Source organism: Macaca nemestrina, chromosome 12 (assembly GCF_043159975.1).
Source record: "Macaca nemestrina isolate mMacNem1 chromosome 12, mMacNem.hap1, whole genome shotgun sequence".
NCBI classification, from domain to species: Eukaryota; Metazoa; Chordata; class Mammalia; order Primates; family Cercopithecidae; genus Macaca; species Macaca nemestrina.
In genome coordinates this window covers 114,125,725-114,147,678 of record NC_092136.1, presented here as the reverse complement: position 1 = coordinate 114,147,678, position 21,954 = coordinate 114,125,725, and the positions used below count along the sequence as shown (strand labels likewise).

The 21,954-nt window shown below is 48.6% G+C and overlaps 1 protein-coding gene and 1 long non-coding RNA gene across 9 annotated transcripts in view; one reads left to right on the top strand and one right to left on the bottom strand.

Moving 5' to 3' along the window:
- The window catches only part of LOC105476473 (zinc finger and BTB domain containing 16), a 198,016-nt gene that overhangs the window by 12,034 nt on the left and 164,028 nt on the right, over positions 1 to 21,954 (bottom strand). For both annotated transcript variants that reach the window (XM_011732450.3, XM_011732451.3), the window contains exon 5: positions 1,307 to 1,477. In XM_011732450.3, coding sequence (XP_011730752.1) covers positions 1,307 to 1,477 — 171 coding nt within the window. The remainder of the gene's footprint in view (positions 1 to 1,306; positions 1,478 to 21,954) is intronic.
- Positions 2,652 to 21,318, top strand: LOC112425662 (uncharacterized). 7 transcript variants are annotated; one of them, XR_011611081.1, is made up of 6 exons: positions 2,652 to 2,743; positions 6,387 to 6,551; positions 8,088 to 8,236; positions 13,285 to 13,460; positions 15,329 to 15,449; positions 15,927 to 16,055. It is a non-coding gene; the product is annotated as an uncharacterized lncRNA (long non-coding RNA). The 7 variants fall into 7 exon arrangements; XR_011611080.1 differs by lacking the exon at positions 13,285 to 13,460 and adding an exon at positions 8,634 to 8,774; XR_011611082.1 differs by having other exon boundaries at positions 15,329 to 15,394; positions 15,927 to 16,054.

Sequence of the window (21,954 nt, the reverse complement as noted above, 5' to 3'; positions counted from 1 at the left end):
GTCAACATCCCACCCTCCTGGGCCCTTCTTATTGAGCCCACCCCTCTGGGCCCTACCTCCATCCTATCCCAGAAATTTTAAGTAGTTCTGTGCAAATCCGGTGGTGCTAAGGCAATGTGCTCCCCTGAACAAAATGGCATCCAGAAGTGAGAGCCAGGAAGGCTCCTTAACGAGGATACCTACTGCTGGCAGGCCAGGCCAGCTCGGTCCCTGAGAAGTAAAGCTCTTCCCTTATTTAGCAGAGCCTGCCACCCATGCAAGACCTGGTCTGCATACTCAATCTCTGAGCTGTGACAAGACTCTCAAACTGAGGAGAGGGCCTACAGTAGTTTCTTTACATGGCATGCAGAGGTTTTTATGAGTATATGCTCTGTTACATACCCAGATAGAGACCTGACCCCAACCCTCCCTACAAACACAGCACACAAAGGCAGAGACACATGCAGACTCAGAAATGCGCATTCCTTTACCCAGGTACAGTCAGCAGAGCCCCAGTTTCGTCACAGAGAAAATAAGGAATTTAAGCCATCCACTCCCCTGTTAGGGAAGACCGGGGGCTGCTGCAGGAAAGCAAATGCCTCTTGGCCATCAGGGACCAAGTGTCCCCATCCCTGAAGCCCTAGAGGCTGGTGGCAGGGAATGGCCAGCCTCTGGGCACCTGGCCCAGCCTCCTTAGCTCATAACCCCTCCCTTGTCCCATCACCTGGAACTGGCTGAGAAGCAATATTTCATTGCTCATCGTTTAAATGCCCTTCTTGTCTTCCCTAAACAGGGTTAAGGTCCGAGTACAGGCCTTTGTTATTGTGGGGAAAGTAGGACTTCTTCAACTTGCCCTCAGAAGCCCGAAGCTGACTTCAGAAATCTGTATGGATGGCGTGGAGGGGCATCAAGAGTGGTGGGAGGCAGGGCAGACACTGTTAAGAGACCCAGCAGGTCAGTTTTTCTCAAAATTCATTTTGGGTCTACCTACATGAGAATCCCTTGGGAATACGTATTAATAATGCTGCATCTGGGAACCCACCCTGGCCCCACGGAATAAAAGTTTCTGAGAGTGGGACCCAAGAGCCTGCCGTTTTAATGAGCATCCTGTGTTGAACATGGAAAGACTCTGAACCAACGGTCCGCAGGAGGGGACTGGGAGAACTGTCCACATTTACCTGCATGCCAGGCAGCCCCTGCATGTCCAAGCCTTGAGCAGAAGGACTGAGGGCTGACTCAGCCCACCACCTCCACTTTACGTCCTTGGAGGTAAATATAGAGACTGGCTCCCAGACACCCCATCCACCCATCAGCTTCACTGACCTACCTGTGTGTGAGCGCAGGTGGCGTTTGAGGGCCGTGTGGCTGGGGAAGGTGCGGTTGCACTCGCTGCAGATGTAGCTGCGCACGCCCGCGTGGACCTCCATGTGCTGCTGCAGTGCGCTCTGCGCCTGGAAGCGCTTCCCACACAGCAGACAGAAGACGGCCATGTCAGTGCCTGTGGGAGACAGGAAAGGGGGCGCCTCAGAAGGCTGGGAACACAAGGCGCATTCTTTACCCATCTGGAGTGAGAGCCAGTGTCGGGACTCACACTTCCAAATCCCCATGCTCAGGGGCAAATCCAGAGTTGGCCCAGGCTGTGCAACACTGAGCACCCAGTATGTGGCCCCAGGGATGGGCAAAATCGATGTCGTTCCTGAGCTCTGGAAGCTAAAGTCTAGTGGGAGAAGGATAGACACTGATCAAATACATCACAACAGCAAGGGTAATGTGCAACTGTGTCAGGCAGTATGTAAAAGGCAGCAAAATACTAAGAGGGCACATACCAGATGGACTTCGCAGAGTCTGGGGCAAAAAGTGGGGGAGGCAATGTAGACCTTGTGAGGACAAACAATGACAAAGATACCATGGGCCAGCTATTGTTCTAACGTAACTAATATAAATCCAAAACTCCAAAAGCTAGCCTCTGTTATCCTCACCCCTTAGACAAGGAGACTGAGGCACAGAGAGATTAACTACTTAGGCCAAAATCCCATAGAGCAGCAGTCCCCAACATTTTTGGCACCAGGGACTGGTTTCATGGAAGGCAATTTTTCCACGTATGGTGGGGGGATGGTTTCGGGATGATTCAAGCGCATTAATCATTAGACTCTCTTAAGGAGCGTGCAACCTGGATCCTATGAATGCACAGTTCCCTATAAGGTTTATGCTCCTATGAGAATCTAATGTCGCCACTAATATGACAGGAGGTGGAGCTCAGCTTCACTCGCTCGCCTCCTGCTGTGCAGCCCAGCTCCTCACAGGCCATGGCCCAGGGTTTGGGGACTCCTGCCATAGAGTTCATAAGTGGCAGGGCTGGGATTCACACCCACGCACCCTAGATTTTAATGCTTTCCCAAGACTAGATACAGACCCTGTTTTTGTTTTTTGATTTTTTTTTTTTAACTACTTCTCCACTCACTAAAGCATGAATCTTAGGTTCATTCACTCAACAAGTATTACTTGGTGCCTTCTACAAGTAACGTTGTCTTTTTGGCACTGGGGATATAACCATGGAAGAGCATGCCAAGTGCCTGCTCTCATGACCGACGTTACCCTGAACACCAGGTGAATGGCGGAATCCGGAAGGTGAATGGCGGAATCCGGAAGATGGAATAGTGTCTGTGAACACTCTGGGCCAAAGGGAAACGTGGCCGGTGGGAGGATCAGACAGAGGAATGGTGCAGTGCAGCTAGGGAAGAAGAAGAGGAGGCTAAAGGGAAAGGTAAGGGCCAGGCCATGCAGGGTCTTGCAAACCACGTCAAGAGCTTTAGGTTCCATCCCAAACCCGACGGGCAACTGTCAAATGATTGAAAGCTAGCGAGTGATGTGAGATTTTCATTTAATTCTAACTGGCTGTTCACTCCCACAGTACCCCACAAATATAGGCTGCTATTTTCTGTTTGTTACCAACCCCTTTCTGATGCTGCTCTGGAGCCATGGCCGAAATTTCCAGCTACAGCACCACGGGAGGAAGTATCTGACCTTGTGTGTGAGTCCTAACTGGCAGCTCGGTGCCCAGCCTTTTGGGCTCTGTTTTCCTGAGCACAGGAGCCCCCTGGCAGGCCCATCTGCACGTCTCTGTGCTGGTACCTGGGCAATATCACCTGCACTTGGCCCCACACTGCTGTCCCCTGTGTGGGGGGCACAAGCAGGAAAGGTAAATAGGCCTAGCATCTGTCAGCCCAGTCCAGAGTGGGTGGGGGCAGGGGGCAAAGCTTTGGCTGCTGGAAGCCATGGGCTGCTCAGCATGGAATTGAGAAGTGTCTGGTAGAAGGTAGGGGGAAGAGAAGGGATGGCACGAAGAACCTCCCTGCCTTCCTGGCCCATCGATAGAGATAGCAAGGAGAGGCCTGGTCCTCACCACCTCTGTCCCATTCATTGCTGGGTTAGGATGGACTAGTAGGCAGGCAAGGTCCACCTCTCACGGTCCCCTACACTTCTGTGCCCCTCATACTCACCCTGATACCCCTTTCCCTTTGCAGACACTGAGGTCTAAGCACCTGGAGCCACACCCCATCTCACCAGCAATCAGGAAGGCTGAGCAGGGAATGGAAATAGCAGCCAGCACTGGATTTTTCTCCTGGCTGTCAAAAAGCAGGAAGGAAGGGGAGCAAAACTAGGTGTTATGCTAGGTGCTTTTTCTATGTTGTTAGCTCATTTAAAACTTACAATCCTACAAGGCAGGCATTCTTATCCCCCTTTTTACTAGCGGAAAACAGAGAGATTAAATAACTTGCCTAAGATCACACAGAAAGAGGCAGAGTTGGGATCTGAAAATATCTCGGTGTGTCTGCTTTCAGAAACCACGGGGTTGGGCTCAATGCTGCCTCTGGGGCCAGCTGCCCGCCTGTCTGTGCTTACCCTGGAAGAGGCCCGGTAAGGACAGTACAGAGCACCCCTGCCTCTAGTACAGCTCCAGCAATGGCTAGAGAGCCCCTGGCCAGGAGTAGGCGGATGCTGGGGCTGGGTCACAAGACATAGTTCTCTGAGGCCGTGCAATCCCACTGGGAGCCACCAAGATCTCTCGGAAATGTTGTGTAGGGTATTCAGCTCCACTTGCTGGAGGGGGACATAATGAGAGATGTATCTTTCCGGACAGAAGCAGTGCCAAGAGTTGACAGTGAGTCTTCAATATCCCTCCCTGCTTGGCCTACATACAAAGGAGCACAGTGCATCTGCAATGCGTTCTGTGCCCAGTGGCCCCCAGTTCTTCACCTTGAGGGCCCCCAGCATCTACCCCCTCTCTGCCCTTAACCCCCACCCCACAGAGAGCCCAAATTAAGCCAGGTGTTCAAATAGCTACCTTAAATCAGTAGGATTGAGTAGGCTTTGTGGGTCAGCCATGCCCTTTAAGAGCCAAGACTCCTCCTTATGCATCCTCTGAGATCCCCTGCATGGAAGGAACCTGGGCAGACGAACATGAATGGCATTGCCAGTGGGACATCTCAGCCTACACAGCCAGACCCAGAGGTGCTCTGAGGGTCAATATCACCCAGCAAGGCAGACCACGGCACTCTGCCCCCTTGGTCTTCCCAAGACCCCTAGATGCTGCCCCACTATGCTGTCCCTACTTCTCAGGGTGGCCTGAACCCACTTCATGTCCATTCAGCCAACTCACCGAGCCACTGCCAAGTGCAGGCACTGTGCTAGGTGACCAGGGGCAGGCTGAGGCTGAGCAGAGAAACTGGGTCCCAGACTAGTGGGAGACGCTGAGTTAACAACCACCCGGAGGGTAAGGCAGGGCGACTCCAAGAGCTTCTGAGATTTTGAATTAGGCTTTTACAAGTAAAGAGTGTTTGAGAAGCAAAGGACAAGAAATTGGGACACATGTGCCAGGCTAAGGAGAGAGACACCGCTGGCAAATGTCAGAGCAGATGGGGCCAAGGTCAGGCCCTGGGGATGGAGACAAGCTGGGAGATGGGAGTCAGACCATAGAGGGCTGTACATGCCAGGTAGGACAGACTGGACTTGATTCTACAGGCAATGCAGTGCCAGGAAAGGACCAAGGGTTGGTAGGATCCTAATGTCTGGGTCCCCCTCCAATTCCTTTTTTGAAACCCTAACCCCTAAGGTAATGGTATTAGGAAATGGGGCCTGGGGGGAGATAATTAGGTAATTTAAATGGGATGAGTATCCTTGTAAAAGAGGGCCCAGAGAGCTAGCTAGCCCCTTCCACCATGTGAGGACACAGAGAAGTCAGCAGTCTGCAACCAGGAGGAGGACCCTCACCAGAACTCAAACATGCTGGCACCCTGATCACAGACTTCCTAGCCTCCAGAGCTGTGAGAAATGCATGTCTGCTGTGTATAAGCCACCTAGTCTGTGGCAGTTTGTTATAGCAGCCTGAATTGACTAAGACGAGTGGTGCTAGCACGATCTGACCTGTGTTTGAAGCCAGTGACTCTGGACACACATAGGGACTAACAGCAGCAGCAAGTGGTGAGAAGCAGCGAGAGGGCTGATGCGCCACTGGAGGAGGGTGGGGACCAGACCAGGGCAGAGGCTGCCAGGGCAAGGGGAGAGGGAAAATCCTAGAAAGGTGGGACAGCCAGGGAGGAGTGGCATGCACAAAATCCCAGATGGCAAGTTCCACACCTGGCCAACAGGCTGGAAGTTATATGGTCACCACCTGGAAAGGAAATGCCATGATGTCCCTACAGTGGTCTCTCTCCCTTTCCTGGGACATTCCACAAGGTTCAGGGGTGCTCCTTGGCCATGTATCCACCAACCAAGCCTCCCAGGGGAAGAAAGGGGGGCCTCTGAGACTCAGCATCCACTTCCCCCATTCTTCTGCTTGGAGACTAACAGCTATGATGATAGAAAAGTATTTAAAAAAAAAAAAAGGGAAAGGGCAGGGGAGATGTGGATGAGACACAAGAAAAGCTATTGGTGCATGTGAGTTAAAAATCTAGAGACTAGATGTGAGTTATTAAACAATTTGCTGCTGTTTCAGCCTAGCTGATTGTTCGCATGTATGATGAGTCAGGGCAGATTCTATTACACTGGGAGATTAAGCAAATAAATGCTAGCTTTTGGAAACACATTAAAATGTGGGACTATGGAAATAAAATTATCTCGAAAATTGTATTAGCAATTCATTAGCTGCAGTGAGATGTGCGGCGGGGCAGGGGGGCCTGGAAGCACTGGAACACTCTGCTCCCTTCAACACCTGGGTTCTGTCCTCTGCTATGGAGAGACGTCAGGCCTGGTACCAATGGGGAGAGGGGAGGTGCTCTGACTGGATGAACAAGACCCTCAGAAGTCAGATGGTCCGCATGACACAGGGGAAGGAAAAGAAGCATAGGGGTCCCAGCTCTCCCATATACTTGCCTTGTGGCCCTGAGCAAGTCATTTTACTTCGCCAGATCCATTTGCTCCTTATCCACCATATTGTGGTCATCAAGAACATCGAATGAGACATCCACACAAAAAAACTTTATAATGTGGTCACAGAGCCAATGCCAGCCAAACAACACCTTCATCTGAACTAGAAAATCATGTCTCCTCCTCTGGGCAGCCCCACAGACCTGGTGAGTACAGACAGGGCTGGGTTTTGGGCTCTTTCCTCCTCAGCTGGGTACCCCTGTGTCGTGAACAACCTGGATCGTGAGTCATGGCATGAGTCATGGCAGCCCTGCACAATACACATGCCTAAGCTGTTTTGTTGTCTCTGGACTGCTGCTTTCTGGGAAGCCTAGAGAAGGCATCTTTGAGGAATTACACCACTTAGGATTCAGTGCCAACAACACCATCTTCCTCTGAAATCCCTCACTGTTGTATCTGGTGTGGTACAGCCCTGTATTGCATTTATTTTGGACTTTCAGCTCTGCCTAATAGATTATAAGCCTCCAAAGTAGGAACTATTGTATTCATCTTTATATTCCCCAACACACAGCACATGGCCTGATATAGAGTAGGCACTTAATAACTGCATGTTGAATTAGTAAATAAATAAGGGGCTGTGAGACAGTCACAAAGGGTGGGGGAGGAGGTACGAGGAGAGTCATGGTACAGACAGAGGGCTAGGGATGCGGAAAGTTCAGACCACAGTCCACAAATGAAACCACGACTAAGAGCATCCAACCACTCTCCTTGGAAATCAGTAATGACAAGTGACCCACAGGCAGCAGATCTCAGTGAGGCCTCCTGTGTCTGTCTGGTGGGCTGGACAGGACTCCTTAGTTCTTACTCCATGTCTGAGCTCTGTTGCTCAGAAGCAAAGACCCAGACCATATAAGGATTGGTTTTGCCATATTATACAGTGAAACAGTACAAAGATCCCAATTCTGGCCCAGAGGTGCAGCCCTTCTTGGATTTGTGATCCTAGTCCAGGCAGCTGTTGTCCTTAACCTCGGTTTCTTCATCTAGGAAAGAGAATTCATAACTAATCTGCCCTTTCCAGCCCTAACTTCATAATCCTGTTAGGATGAAACTGACAAATGTTTTTGATTATGTAAATCCTACAAATGTATTGCTTTCTATCAATCTGTACATTTCAATGTAAATCAGATATATAAGTCAGCTTTTACCCAAGAAAATAATTTTTCAGGTCAAGGAATTAGCACCTCTGCTCTTCTGAAGAATGAATGGGACTCAGTCTTAGCCTGGACTCCCAGGGTATCTGCTCAAAGGGAATCCGAAGTAGGAAAAGGGGATGCATGTGAAAAGGATGACGCTATCAAGACTCAAAGAGCATGACTCTTAGTAATATGGGCAGGGTCCATGCAAATATCTGGGACCACATTTGCATAAATTGTATCTCCAGGGAAGGTGACCCACACCAGACCCCCGAGTGCCAATACAGCCAGTTTTGACTATAGGGCATGTATGACTCAAAGTCTTCCAATTTAAAACAAGCTTAATTTTAGCAAAAAAAAAAAAAAAAAAGGGAGAATGAAAGAAAAAGAGAGAAAGGGAGAAAGCCAGGCCAGGGTGGAATAGAGGCAGAAGGGGTGACATAGACCTAGGGTATTTCACCCAGGTGATGACGGGGTCTGAAATTATGAAACACAAAACCCCTCATGTTTACACCTGTGCCATTTCCATACCAATTATCTCTTTAATAGATGGGAAGGAAGAGGATCAGAGGGGTACACAGCTGGAGAAGATGCTCAGGTGCTACACCTTCTTGGAGCAAAGCTCTTATTATCTCCTGCTATAAGCAGTTTCTTAATCAAAGGAGCAGAGGGATCTAAATATACTCCAGCTTTTTTTGGTAAGCAGGCTGGGACTGCTGTGTGTGCATGTGCTGGGGCGTGTGCATGCCCGTGTGTGTGTGTGCGTGCACATGTACCCCAGAGGGGCTTCTCATGTCCAATCCTACCCAACCTCACCCAACCCTGCCACCCCGAAAGCTTCTTCTCCCCACAGAAAGAAAATATCAAATTTAGGAGGGTGTGAAAACCTTGATTTAAACTAGAAACTTCCCCCTCCCTCCACCCCTAGCCCCCAAATCCTTCAGATATGTCTTTCTGCTCCCTCTGACATCCTGGGGATGACTCTTTCCTAAGACAACATCTCCAGCATGGGCAACCTTCGTGACCACACACTCAAACCTTGACATAAACTGATGCCTTTTCCTTTCGCCCATATTCTCCTCCCTTTGCCCCCAGGGTGCTGCTGAAAAAGGTAGCAGAGTTGCACCATCCACTCTGCAAGACAGAGAGGCAGAGACAAGCAGCACCGGGTTGACTCCTACCCAAGGCAGGAAGGCTCTGTCTGCATCTTAAGAGGATGGAGAAGGCTGGGGTGAGGTGAGGAATAGACAGAAAGGAACAAAGTCCAGCCCTTGAATCTGAGTGGCTCCTCCATTTTGACTTCCCCTGTGCTATCATTTAGGGCTCAGCTCCTTTTCAAGGAATCTACTGGTTTAAGGGCCAACAGCCCTCTCTTTATTTCTCTGGTTGTCCTCTTGAGCATGAGTTTCAGGATCATTTAGGATGCACTATTGCACTCCCAGCGTTCCTCAGAAGGCTAGCTATGTGGGCACTGAAGGCCAAATCAGCCCACTGAACCCTGCAAACTCCAATCAGCTGCTGGTGAGTGAGAGACAAGTTCCCCAGTTGCTTTTACTAGGGTAGGATACACTAAGATACCATCTTGGAAGGCTTGTCTCAAACTCAATTAGCTTTGAGCTCACGCATGGGTGTCTGTCTCCTGTGTATAGAGTCACCTACTGCTGAGGTACTCAGTTACATCTTCCCAAACCAAGCCAAGAGCCAAAAACCTTAGCATCACTTGTCAATTTCATCCTTGTCAATTTTAGGTCTCTTTATCCAGCCTTCTCTGCCTCTTTTTCCTTCCTTTCTTATCTGCGTAGAATCACGGAAGGCATCTATACATCTGTATGACATTCTATTTCCACAAGAGAAAGGGGGAATGTTATGGTTTCAATACCGTCAGTCAAGGGAGCAAAAGCATCTTCATTGCATAACAAAAAACGGGGAGGAGCTTGAGCAGCTGATTCAGATTTGTTTTAAAACTAGGCAATGGATGGGAGAGTGATTACATTTTTTAAAACACATGCACACATACAACTTTCAGTCTCTTGGGGAATGTGGCTGCGTCCTCAGGCACAGCAGCTAGCAGAGCTGGCTCCCGGAAAACCGTGTATTTGTTTAGCAGTGAGCTGCAGACACAAGTGCATTTCATTACTCGGCACCTCCAGCTACAGTAAACAAATTTGTCAGCTCACTAGCTCATTAAGGTGCGCCCTGGACATGGGGGATTTATTGAGACCTGCACAATAAAAGTAACATGAATGGATTTACTAATTTTGTCAATCACACCAACAAACGAGCCCAAGAAGGGGAGAAAATGAGGGAGGGGGACAAGAAAAGGGGTGGATAAAAAAAGGGAAGGAGGTTTTAAAAAAGGAGGAGAGGAGTTTGGTTTGCAAGAAGAGAAAGAATAAACGGGTTAAGAGGGGACAAGATCTGCATCTTTGTACTGGGCTACAAAACCACCTTCACATTCAATCTACCTCCTACTCTGGGTTGCCCTTTCTAGGGTTCAGGGGCCCCTGGCAGGAAGGGTGCATGCTAAGTTGGAAGATGCCAAATCAAGTCCTGGTTCCCTGGCAGTGCCACACCGATGGCAACATCCTCCTCCCTTCCTCCCAGCATCCGATATGGAACTAATGAATCCGAGGATTAAAAACCTTGTTCCGGGAAGTAGCTGCTTCCAGGCACATCAGCGGAGACTAATATCCTCGGCTAGTACCTCCCACCTGCCCCAGCAGCTCCTTCTTGGTTTCCAGTCCAGTGGCTGGACGCTTCCAGACATTCCAGAATGAATTAAAACTTCTCCAAGAGCAAGCGGAGGAAGAAGGAAAGGGATTGTGTGTGTGTGTGTGTGTGTGTGCACGCGCATGCACGCGCGTGCAGTGGCGTTGGGGCGGGTGAGTTGGGGTGGAAAGTAAATCCGGAGAGGTATGCAGCCCTCTGGTCTGTAACTTTCAAAATGACAGCAGGACTAGGGCAAAGGTCACGGGGTCCAAGGCCTTAAGCACCTCCGCCAGCTGTGGCAGAGAAGCCTGGAGCCCGCAGGACGCCTGCCCGTATAAATCAGCGGTAAGCAGCACCCGCTGGGGGCGAGGACAATGGGCCCACACGGGGGTGGGCGGCAGAACAATGGGGCCTGGCCAGTGCGCAGGCCCGGAACAAATGTGCCCTGGCACCACGGGGGCCCCCATTTGTGAAACTAATTGGCCCACGATTGAAAAATCGGACCAACTTCAACAACCCAGAGAGAAGGGCAGCTTGCAGTAGCCTAACCTAGCCCAGCTCTGCAGAGCAAGCCTAGCCTAGCCTAGCCCAGCCCAACCCAGCCCATCCCTGGTGGGGCATCTGATGTGGAAGCCTCTCTCAGGTACTGCCCGTGCTGGCAGAGAGGTGCCTCTGAGATGGGATCAGGCTGGGAGAATGATGGACCGTGGGATGGAGCAGGTAGGCATGGTGCCGACTTGAGGCGCCCCGTGCTCAACAACTTCTCCCAAGATGCAGAGAACTGTTTTCCCTGGTTTCTCTACACTGCTTGTTCTGTAGAAATAAAGTTCAAAGGAGAGAGACAGGCACCTGTTTACTCTCAGGATTCCTAAAGCCAAAGGGCTCCCTACTTCCTGCATTTGGGGGTAGGTGGGTAGCAAATAAATCAAAAGCTACAATCAGTTTCTTTCTAAATCCATTCCCTGGAATGTATTCTGCCTGTAACCCTCTGCAAGGCTGCATGAGCACTGCAAGAAACGTGGATCCCTTGGTCTGAAATTCAGCTAATCTTAGAGGCTTCCAGGAAAAGCAGCCCCAAAGCGGGTGGGGGAACATCGGGACACAGCATGAAAGGGCAGGCCAGAATCTTCACATCCCAGGCATCCTCTTGCCCTCACGTGGCTTTTTACTGCAGACTCCCAACTGAACAGGAACAAAAGAGTAGAAAACCTGGCCTCTAGTCCTGGCTCAGTGACTAACTCGCTGTGCACTCCTGGGTGGGTTACTAGACCTTTCTGGGCCTCCATTTCCTCATCAGTAAAATGAAGAGGGATATAAGTGATCCTTAAAGGGTTTTTCTCCACTCTAATATTCAATAATTCTATTGAAGAGGGTGCTGGCAGGTTGAATGGTCCTTTCTCCCACTGAGATGGACGTCAGCATTTTCTCTTTCAAAGTCAGACTTGACAGCCTTCTTTTAGCTAAAGAGAATCCCTTTAACTAAAAGGGAACCACATTCTTAGGCTGACAGAGGGGCAGTCACAGACAAGGCAAAGAAAGGATCCAACATTGACTGGGCACCTGCTGGGTGCCAATCTAGGTTCAACCTTTCTCAAGCAGCACTGTGAGATGGGGATTTTTAGAAAGATGGGAAAATTTCACAAGACTTGAGAGAACCTCTAGGTACCTTTTCTAGGGGACTACCAGTTAGCAGCTTAAGACCTCCTAGAACTGGCTCAACACTCACAGAGGCAATTATTGAGTAGCTGGGTCTGAGAGTACCTGAAGCCCCTCTGTGCCAGGTGAGGGCTGGGCAGTTGGGGTGGGGAGTATGGAGGGGAAGCTTTCTCTCCCAAGCCCCCAGCACTAGAATGACAGAGAAGACCCCCAAGAAACCCTGCACAGAGGGCAAGTCAGAGAACCAGACCCTTTGAATCTAGCAGTTTCATTACAAGACCGTAGTGTCCAACACATAGTAGGCATTTACATTCTGGCAGTGTGTCCAGAGCTTAACGGGGGGGGGGGGGGGGCACGGGAGCTTACGTGTAAAGGTAAGACCCAATTTCCTTGTCTGGACAATAAGTTACTCCCAGGACTCTTTCATCTCTAGTATTCTTCAAGTGTTAAAGATGCTTTCTATAGACGGTCACTCTCTCTAGTTTCAGACATTCCCAAAGTCATCCTGAGGCCCCAGGAGAGAAACTGCAGCTCAGGAGTGGGGTCTCTGGGGAAAAAAACCCCAAAAACCTCAGCTAGGCTCTCCTGTACAATTTCCAGTAAACCCCAATGTATTTCAGAGATAGGGAGATGGAGGCAGAGGCAGGAGGCAGGAGGAGACCTAGACAGAAAAGAGAGAGAGACAGAGGCAAGACAAAGGCCCAGGGAGACAGAATGGAGTGGGGAGGGGAGCAGGGGTTGGGCAAGACAGAAATTCAAAATAAAACGAAATACTGATTGTTTCAGCGCCATTTAAATACCTCACAAACACTGGGCAATGAAAACAAAAACTACCCCATATAAATAAGCAAAACAAAATAACAAAAAAGGAGAGGATGTATTCATTTTACTGACATTTTAATGGCGCCTCTCCTTCCCCCCACCCCCCCAGAAGATGATTACAAATTAAGCAGCATTTAAACGCTTTTTACTGTCAACAATTAAAAGGAGGGCTGGGGGCCTGAGAGTGTGGTGGGCATTCATTCCCACGGTAACCAGGCTATCAGTATCAGAGACACCATGTGGCCTTCCCATACTGTACGGCACACAATAGCCAAAAAGGGAAAAGTGCAGACAGATACTGTTAATTTTGCAGGACATTCAGAAGCAAATCAAGATATAAAAAAGTTCCCAGCACATACACAGACACCAAGAACAAGGGCAGGGCAGGTTGCGCTCATGGAGTTGGTCTTAGCAATGGCAGAATGTACGCACAGCCTGGTTACACCTGATTCAGGGTTCCTTGCGTTTGTTTCATGTGCGTGCATGTGTGTGTGTGTGTTGCACACGCACGTGCACAATATAGGAAGGACCAAGGGCAGAGGTTGTTTTGCTTTCCTAGGGTCAGAGGAATACACAATAAATCGAGCCCAGGAGCTCCACGCCAGACCCAGAACCAGCCAGGGAGTAGAACGAGGACACACCCACTGCCCCAACCTGGGCTTCAACCGAGAGGGTGCAACCACCAACATTTACCCTTCCAGCACCTGCACCACGGCCTTCTCCACTGGACCACAGGTAGAAATCAGGTGATTCTGATTTCACGGTGTTCAGAGGAAAGGATTTCATCATTCCCGGTGGACCAAAGGAACACATCTGATTTTTCAGAAATTGACTCTCTTTTCACTATTCAAACTATCATTACCAATTCATGCCCAACCCCTGCCTGCCCCCGCCCAATACCACCCACCTTCACATCTTTCTGAAAGGCTAAAACCTAATCTGTGTTAGGGCTTGGTAAATTCTGTTGCTAGAACTCTCTTTTAGCTAACTCAATATAGTTTCTCAGCATCCATGTCATCACAGGTACCTTTGAAAATAATGGAATAATGAAAAGTCAATTCCAGAATAAAGGGGAAGAAAAGAAAAGGGTTAAAAAGATAAAGGAGCAAAGAATGTAGCTACCAATTTCCTTTCCAGTCCTTCAGAGAGGGAGACGGAAATCACAGAAAGTGAGAGTGGGCTACTAGGTGGAGGGCGAGAGGCTGGATTTAGAAGCAGCCGGGTACACTTCTGTACTGTAAAGTTTAATATGCAGGAGGGATGACAGAGAAATAAAAGAGACACGTCCCCTTTAAAAGGAAATATAATTTACAGTGTGCAGCCAGGCGGCCCATAGTTTCAATCTCGTTTACTATAGAGAAAACTCTGCTAGCTGTTCTCTATCCCACAAATCCGATTTAATCAGACAAGCCAGCCAGCGTGGCTTGGAGTAAAAACGGATAATTAGTAAACAGAGAGCTACTCCAGTGCTTCATTGGCATTCGAGTTGGGCTACTGTGTCGCATTTAAAATGCAGTCTGATGAAGTTTACAAAATCAAACCATTTGTTACTCCTATTGAAGAGGCTTCAGGCCACTTGCAATTAAATTGGAATTAGTGCTCAGAATGAGACACAGCAAATTCATACTAAAAAGGGATCTGACTTTGAGACATTTGACTTCACTTCAACAGTTTTCTGTGTGAGTGTGTGGGTGGGTGTTACTGAAAGACTCCTCACTCACCCCGACTCTGCAGGGCTCCCCGACTCCCCACAACCTGCTACTCTCTGGGCTGGCTGTGGGGGATGGGGCACCAGGGAAGGGGAGGGACAGCTGACACCAGGGCGCCCGCCAGGCCCTGCATTCACACCAGGAAGATACTGTACTAGGGAAAATGTGTCCACAAAGGACCATATGGCTACCTTCTGCATTGAGCCCTTGGACAAGAGGGTGGAAGGGGGCGGGGGAAGCTGCCAGAAGGCACACTTCTAGGGGGCACGGCCCCGCCCACCTCAGACAGCAGGCTGGCGGCCTGGGGAGAGTGGGGGCACCTTTTCCCCTTGGCTGGGCTCCTGTGATGCCCTGCCCAGGGACAGCTTCACTCACGACGTCCTATGTATGCATCAGCACGCGCCCAGCCCTGTGCACTGCCCCTCTAGGCAGAAAAGGGGAGTAAGCTCAGGTCTAGGCACGGCTTCTTAATCTGGAGTCCACGGAACCCCTAAGCCGTCCAGGGACAGAATTCAGGTTGGTGAACCGAGAGGGGAAAAAGTGACATCTTTATTTTCACCAACCTCCAACTGAAATTCAGTAGCTCCTTCTATTAGGAATATAAGCAACTAGCCAGTCATATGGGCAGTACCGGTAACTACTTGGTCACCGGTAGACATGATGGGTATTTTCACGCCGCACTAGAAATGTCGCAGTCATCTCAAAATATCATCTACGGAAGCCACTCCTGCAAAAATATGGTAGTTACTCAACCACAGCCTGATCTGATTGGTTAATGGGATAACAAAGAATCACACATATGACTATATTACAAATGGTCTTTTAAAAATATTTTGACACCTGTATTTCACGTTTCCATGACAATCCTATGTATTTTACTTTCTGCATTTACAGACCTGATTCTGAGGAAGGGTTCTGAGGTTTCGCCAGACTGCCCAGGGAGTCCACGGCACAAAAAAAGTTAAGAATCCCTGTCTAGGCACCAGGGAAGGAATGGGGAGTTGGTGTTTAATGGGTACGGAGTTTCTGTTTTATGGGATTATATGAGTTCTGGAGATAGAGTGTGTTGATGGTTGCATGACAATGTGAATGTATTTAATGCCACTGAATCGTCCTCTTAAAATGGTTAAAAAGGCCAATTTACATTACATATAATTTACCAAAATTAAAAACCAATCCTGGTCTGAAACTACATGTACCCTTCTGCCGCCCAAAAGTATCTAGTCCAAACTGAGATTTATTCCCTCAAACTTCTCCATCTGCAATGGAGAGCCAAACTAAATGCTTGGCCTCCCAGGAAGCAGGGAGCATGGGGCCTTGCAAAGGACACTACAGGAAGCCCAGCCTCAGTCTTCAGCTGTGACACCCACAAGACTTAGAGACTTGCTTTAAGTTCAAGGTTTGCTGTCTTCCCCACCTGTCAGAATGAAAGCTGCATGAGAGCCGCGACCTCACTCCTCTTACACAGCACTGTATCTCTTGGTTCTGACAGGTATTCAATGAATATTTATCGGATGGAGAGAAGGACGAATAGATGGATAAAGGATTGCACAAATTTATTTGATTTCTCTGGACTTCAACTCATCTGTAACATGAGGGGGACAGGCTTTGTGATCCTGTGAAGCTCCTATTGTTCTAAGGGGCTCCTCCAACATGACATCCTCCCGTCTGCTGACCACACCTTCCCCCAACACATGGGGCCCAGGAGGTGGAGGGTGGGGGTGCGCACGGTGCACACAGGTGGGGGACACGTGATGTGCAATACTGGAGGTGACGGGCCACTGTCCTCCTGGGCCCCAGGAGTTTCCTGCAGGCCTCAGGGACAGCGCTGCCCCAGCTGCTGCACAAAGCAGTATCCACCTTGCTGCAGTCCTGCTGGAGTCCACTGGGCTCACCAGGACACCTTCCCTGCCACAACAGGATGGTGGTGATGGTGGTGGACAGGGTACAGTAAATTCATAGGCTTATGGAACAGCCAAGCAATGAGAGGGAGTCCGTAGGCCTGAGGGAGAGGCTTTTATGCAACGTCAGGTGGCATGCAAAGGCTTTTAAAACCTGGAAGGAAGATACTGTCCTTCTTGCTATTTGGGGAGGGAGAGACAGGAATCTGATTATGGTCGAGAAAAAAATAAAATAAAAGACCACATTGCCCATTAGCACTTCCCATTACCCCCACGTCTGGAACTACCCTCCTTTCAAGTAGGCTGCTCTCCTGATTCTATAAATCAGTTTCAAGAAAGGAAGATGAGTGTCTGGCAGGCATCCGGCTGGACACCAAGGTCATGTTAGGTGGCGTGCATGCTCCTCAGTGGCAGCGTGGTCCTCCCCCAACACCCGCACATGTTCAGATGCGCCAACCCTGGATACTCTGAAGGAGGGTCTGGAGAGAAACCCCAGCCTCAGATGCCGACACTAAAAGGAAATGGGAAGTGGAACGTCACTTCGTGGTCTGGGGTTCTCTCTTCCCGTGTGGGTTTTGTTGCTTAGGTACCTCCCCTTTCAGCTCCTCCTCTGGAGTTTCTAGGCCGCTCCCTGACAGCTCTGGAGCTGGGGTTGATGCGGGGGCAGATGGAGGCCTTCAGGCTGACTCTCTCAGGCCAACCACAGGCTGTCCAGCACCCTGGTCAGAAACAGTAGTGAGGAGAGACAACTCTGTTCTAGCTACCCAACACCAGCATCGCTTGATGCCAAATCCTTCTGCTCTTCCGTTCTTCCGTCCAATGCTCTTTATTTCTCTCTTTGGGTGATGGTGCTTTATCTCCCTTGGGGAACAGCATTAGAGTGACTTTACGTATCCCTCTCTCAATTACTCACTCACACACCTCGTATTTCTTGAGTTCCAATTCTGTATAGGAATCAAACCCGGAGGCTACGCAATGATAAGAAAATACTTCTTGGCCCCAAGGAGCTTACAGTCTGAGAAGTACAAAGCAAAGAGCCTGGGCTTTGAACTCAGACCACACCTGGGTTCAAATTCTGACTCTTCCATTTATTTACTAGCTACATAATCATATGCAAATCACTTAGTATCTCTGGGTCTTAGCTTCCTTTCTGTAGAAAGGAAGTCATAGTACCCACCATGCAAGGTTGCTGGGCAGATTAGAGATAATATATGAAAAATGTCTATCACAGTGACACATGATTAGGGGATGGAGAAAAAGTAGCTGCTTACAACAATGATGCAGTGGGTTGGGTGAAGAAGGGTGTCGGGTACAGATATTTAAATCAGTGGGCTGTGGTGTTTTAACTTAGGTACTTCTATGGTTTAAATGCATCCCCCAAAGTTCCTGTGTTGGAAGCTTGATCTTAATACAGCAGTGTTAGGAGGCAGGGCTTCATGAGAGGTGTTTGGGTCACGGGGGCTCTGCCCTCACGCATGGATTAATGTCATTCTCGAGGGAGTGGGTTCCTTAGGAAAAAATGAATCTAGCCCCCTCTTGCGCTCTGCTCTCTCTTGCCCTCTCGCCTTCCACCATGGAGCGGTGCAGCTAGAAGGCCCTTGCCAGATGCTGGCACTCTGATCTTGGACTTAGCCTTAAAAACTGTGAACCAAATACATTTTTGTTCTGTATACATTACCCACTCTCAGGCATTCTGTCACAGCAGCACAAAACAGACTAAGACAGGTACCATGAGCTGCACTTAGGCCCCTTCTAGAAGGTGCTTATAGAGAACGCTCCATGTCTTTCATCACCAAGAAGAGCTCTGTCTCTACAGTGTTATATTCAAACCTCATTCCCACCGTTTAAATTCTCCCATCCAGTTACTCCCACCAAACCCATCATTTGATCTTCAAAAATCTCCCTAGCATGCCTTTCCTTTCCTTACTTCTTTCATATTCAGCCCACACTTTAAGGCCCATCGTCCAACTCCCCACTGACTTCTGGCCAATTCCTGAACTCCCCTGCCTGGGATCCTTCAATTTCACCAGCCTGCTGTACCCCTAAGCTTGGATCAGTCTAACTAGTCACCTCCTCCACTCCCAGAGCTGCCTACCCATGCCGCCTCTATCTCCCAAGTGCTCACTAAGTCCTCAACCCACTGTAATCCCACTCCTGCTTCTATCACTCCACTGAGATCAAAGCTGTTTGCCTTTGATACCCAGTGACTTCCATGTCACTAAGTGCAACAGACACTTTTTAGTCTTTCTCTTAGGGGACTTCTCAGCACCATTTAAAACTGACTGCTTTTTTCTTTTTGAAACCTCCTTTAGTTTCCATGACACCACACTCTTCTGGTCTCCCTCCTATTTCTTCCAGCGACTCCTCAATCTCCACCATGGATTGGGATTGTTCTGGAGGGGTGGAATATGTTGGGGTTCCTCTGGATTCTATTCCAAGTTCTCTTCTCTTTCTCTATTCTCTTGTTATATAAACTCACCCACTTCCAAGGCTTCAGTGAGCATTTATATGTTGATGACAGCTCCAAAATGGACATATGCAGTGGGTCTCTCTCTTCTGAATTCCAGATACATCTGTATACCCACATGCCTCCTAGGCACACCCTACCTTGGGACATCATGCACACCTTGCTACTATAATATGAAAACTGTTCAGTATCCTAACAACAACAATAAAAAGCTCTTTTTTTGGTATTCTTCATTTCAGTAAACAACTCCACTATCACTCAGTTGCCTAAGCAAGCAAGGTGGGCATTAGCCTAGATTCCTCTCTCACCTCTCAAAAGAGATCAACGACCAAATGTCTTCGGATTTCTAGTATCTTTTTGTGCATTTATTTATCCACCCCCTCATAGAGTGACACTGGTCCAGACTACCATATTTTTTGCCTAAATGATGGAAATATTATCCCAATCTCCCTGCCTTCAGCTTAGACCTTCCAGTTGAGTCACAACTATGTAGTCAAAGCAACTTTTCCACGACATCACCTGATGTCCCTCTCCTGATTAAGATCCTTTCATTACTTCCCTATTGTCCCCAGAAAAAGGCAAAAACTACTTAAAATGGTTTTCAGGGGCCTTTCACCATTTAATGCCCATTTACTCCTCCAAGCTCAGATCTTAGCCCTCCTCCCTACTCCCATTTTCAGTTCCATGAACTTGTCTTACTGTCTTCCTACCCTGGACGTTTACCTATGTTGACTCTCAGCCTGGCATTCTTCCCTTTCTCCCCCATTCCTTCATTGTCTTAATTTCTTCTCATCCTTCAGATGACAGCTTAGATGTCACCACCTCCAGGAAGGTTCTCCAGTACCCCATCCAAGTTGGAGGTTGCTCTCGTGTGCTCTAATAACATCCTATACCTCCAACATAACAATATTTATCCTGTATATGACTTGCTTATTTTCTTATATGTCTCCCTAGAAGGTATGAAACTCATGAAGACATGGGTTCTGATTTGCTCACCACTGTATTCCCAGAGCCTCATATACTACTAAGTACGAACGGGTGTTCAATAAATATTTACTGAATGAATTAACAAACAAATACATTAAAAATAACCTATTAATACTTCTGTGGGCTTGAGCCAGAGCTCCAAGCAAGTTATAATTTTCAGAGCCTAAGCTATTACTATCTGATTCTGACCAACCTCAACTCAAGTAAATATGCTGGCTTACTCTCCTTTCTCAAGCCACCCACCCACCCACCAGCCCCAATTCCCTATGAGTTGCAGGCTTCTGAGCTCATATATTCCCGTATCTTTTAATACGTGTGATTTTTAGGTGTACACTCATATCCACATGTGTTAGGAGCAGGGCATAGGCTTTTGCGGGTTTGGTTTCTCCTCTCAACCTGGAAGTATTCATTCATGTAGTACCCAGTGCAGTGCTACCCAGATGTCCCTTCCTGATGAGGAGTCATTCACATCAATTGAAGACACAGATCTCTGGGTGGGAGACCTGCAGAACTGCTATTACACTATGACCAAAGCTGTGAGATTGCAGCCAACAAGCACCTACAGTTTGGGATCTGAAGTCAAACCTGAAACTCCTGGGCACTGTTGGAACATGGACCTGAGGCTGTAGATGTCTCCTGGTGCACACTTCCTGTCTCTTTCTCCTCCAAGACCAGGGCAGGCTCTCAGCTCTCCCTGCACAGCCTGCTGTGAGCTGCCTTCAGGCACATAACCTCAGAGGCTGAGCCCTCTACACTCAAGCAATGGACCCCCACAAATCACACCCTTGGTGGGGTTTCGTCCTTCTTCAGATGGTGATTATATATGATATACTGTTTTGAGATCAATTTTCACAGCACATGGGGATTCTCTAGAAAGGGATGCTAATGGAAATGCCAAAAGCCATGTCACTAGCATGCCCAGAAATCACGACCTCTGACACCCTCCTGCTAGGAAAATAAAAAGTGGGTTTCTTTTACGAGGTGAACAGGCTTTTGTCAGATGTGAGTTGCTCTCAGTCCTGGCCAAAGATCCTGGTTCTTGTGGATCTAGAGATGATCTGACAGTGGTGGATACAATGCCAGGTGTCCTCACAAGCAAATGTGACAATACAGGCAGCCCCCAGGGATTTACCAGCTACCAGACAAAGGATCCCTCATCCTTACCACATCCATTCAGGTTTCTGCCCAGAATCACTTTGCTCGCTCCTACACTGATCCCTCTCTCTCAAAAGAACCCCTAAAAATAAGAAGGACAAGCCATAGTGTTTATTCCATCACTTTTCTGCTTCTTTCTTAACGTTTATTTTGGGGGTTGGGGGAACTGTGACTTTCAGGCTAGTCCAAGAGGCCACTGAGAATTAAACAGCATGGATGATACTTTCTGTTCATTCAGGTTAGAGTCATTGTGGGCTTGGAGTCTTCGGGCAAAAGTCATTGAAAGGAGTGGATTTGAAGAACCTTCTAAATGTCCCCATTTTAACCCAGATGGAAGTTCTGTGACGTTTTCAGCACCTCAAGGATCAGTGAGAAAGGCAAGAATGAAAGACCCTGTGATTCCAAAGACACTTCCACCAAGCATGGTTCCACACCACCCCTCACCCAAGACTCACTTGTTTCATTAGTGTATTCTCTGCAGGCGACAGCAGAGCCAAGCTGGATGGTCACTGCATGATCACGGACACTCTGTAACATGGGTCTCCTCTTGCCACGTACCCATCCTTTATTCCTCCTTGGTTCTTCCACACTCCAAAAGCTCCTGGGCCATACATTTCACTCATCCTAGTCCCCTTTCCTTCCTCTTCCTGAGTCATTCAGTTGCCGTTGTTTTCTGAAATAGCCTTTTAAGAGAAGACTGTTGTTTCCTAGTAATACCAGCACAGTCAGAGAATGCTAAAGACTGCCTCCCTCAGAGGGGCCTGGGGAATGAAACACTCACGATAGGGCCCAGAGGACCATTCAGGATCTCAGATATGAATGGGACAGAAACAACCCCCAAGTCACCCAACTCGGACCTCTGGCAGCCTGAGTCTTGGGTCTTCTGAAGCACCTTACAATGAGTGCAAAGTCAGGATAGCATGACGGGGGAGTGGCGTGGAGAAGGGGGATGGGTGTGGAGTCCCTGCAACATTCTCTAACTCAAATGCTTCCAGGCCTAAGGTGTCTTC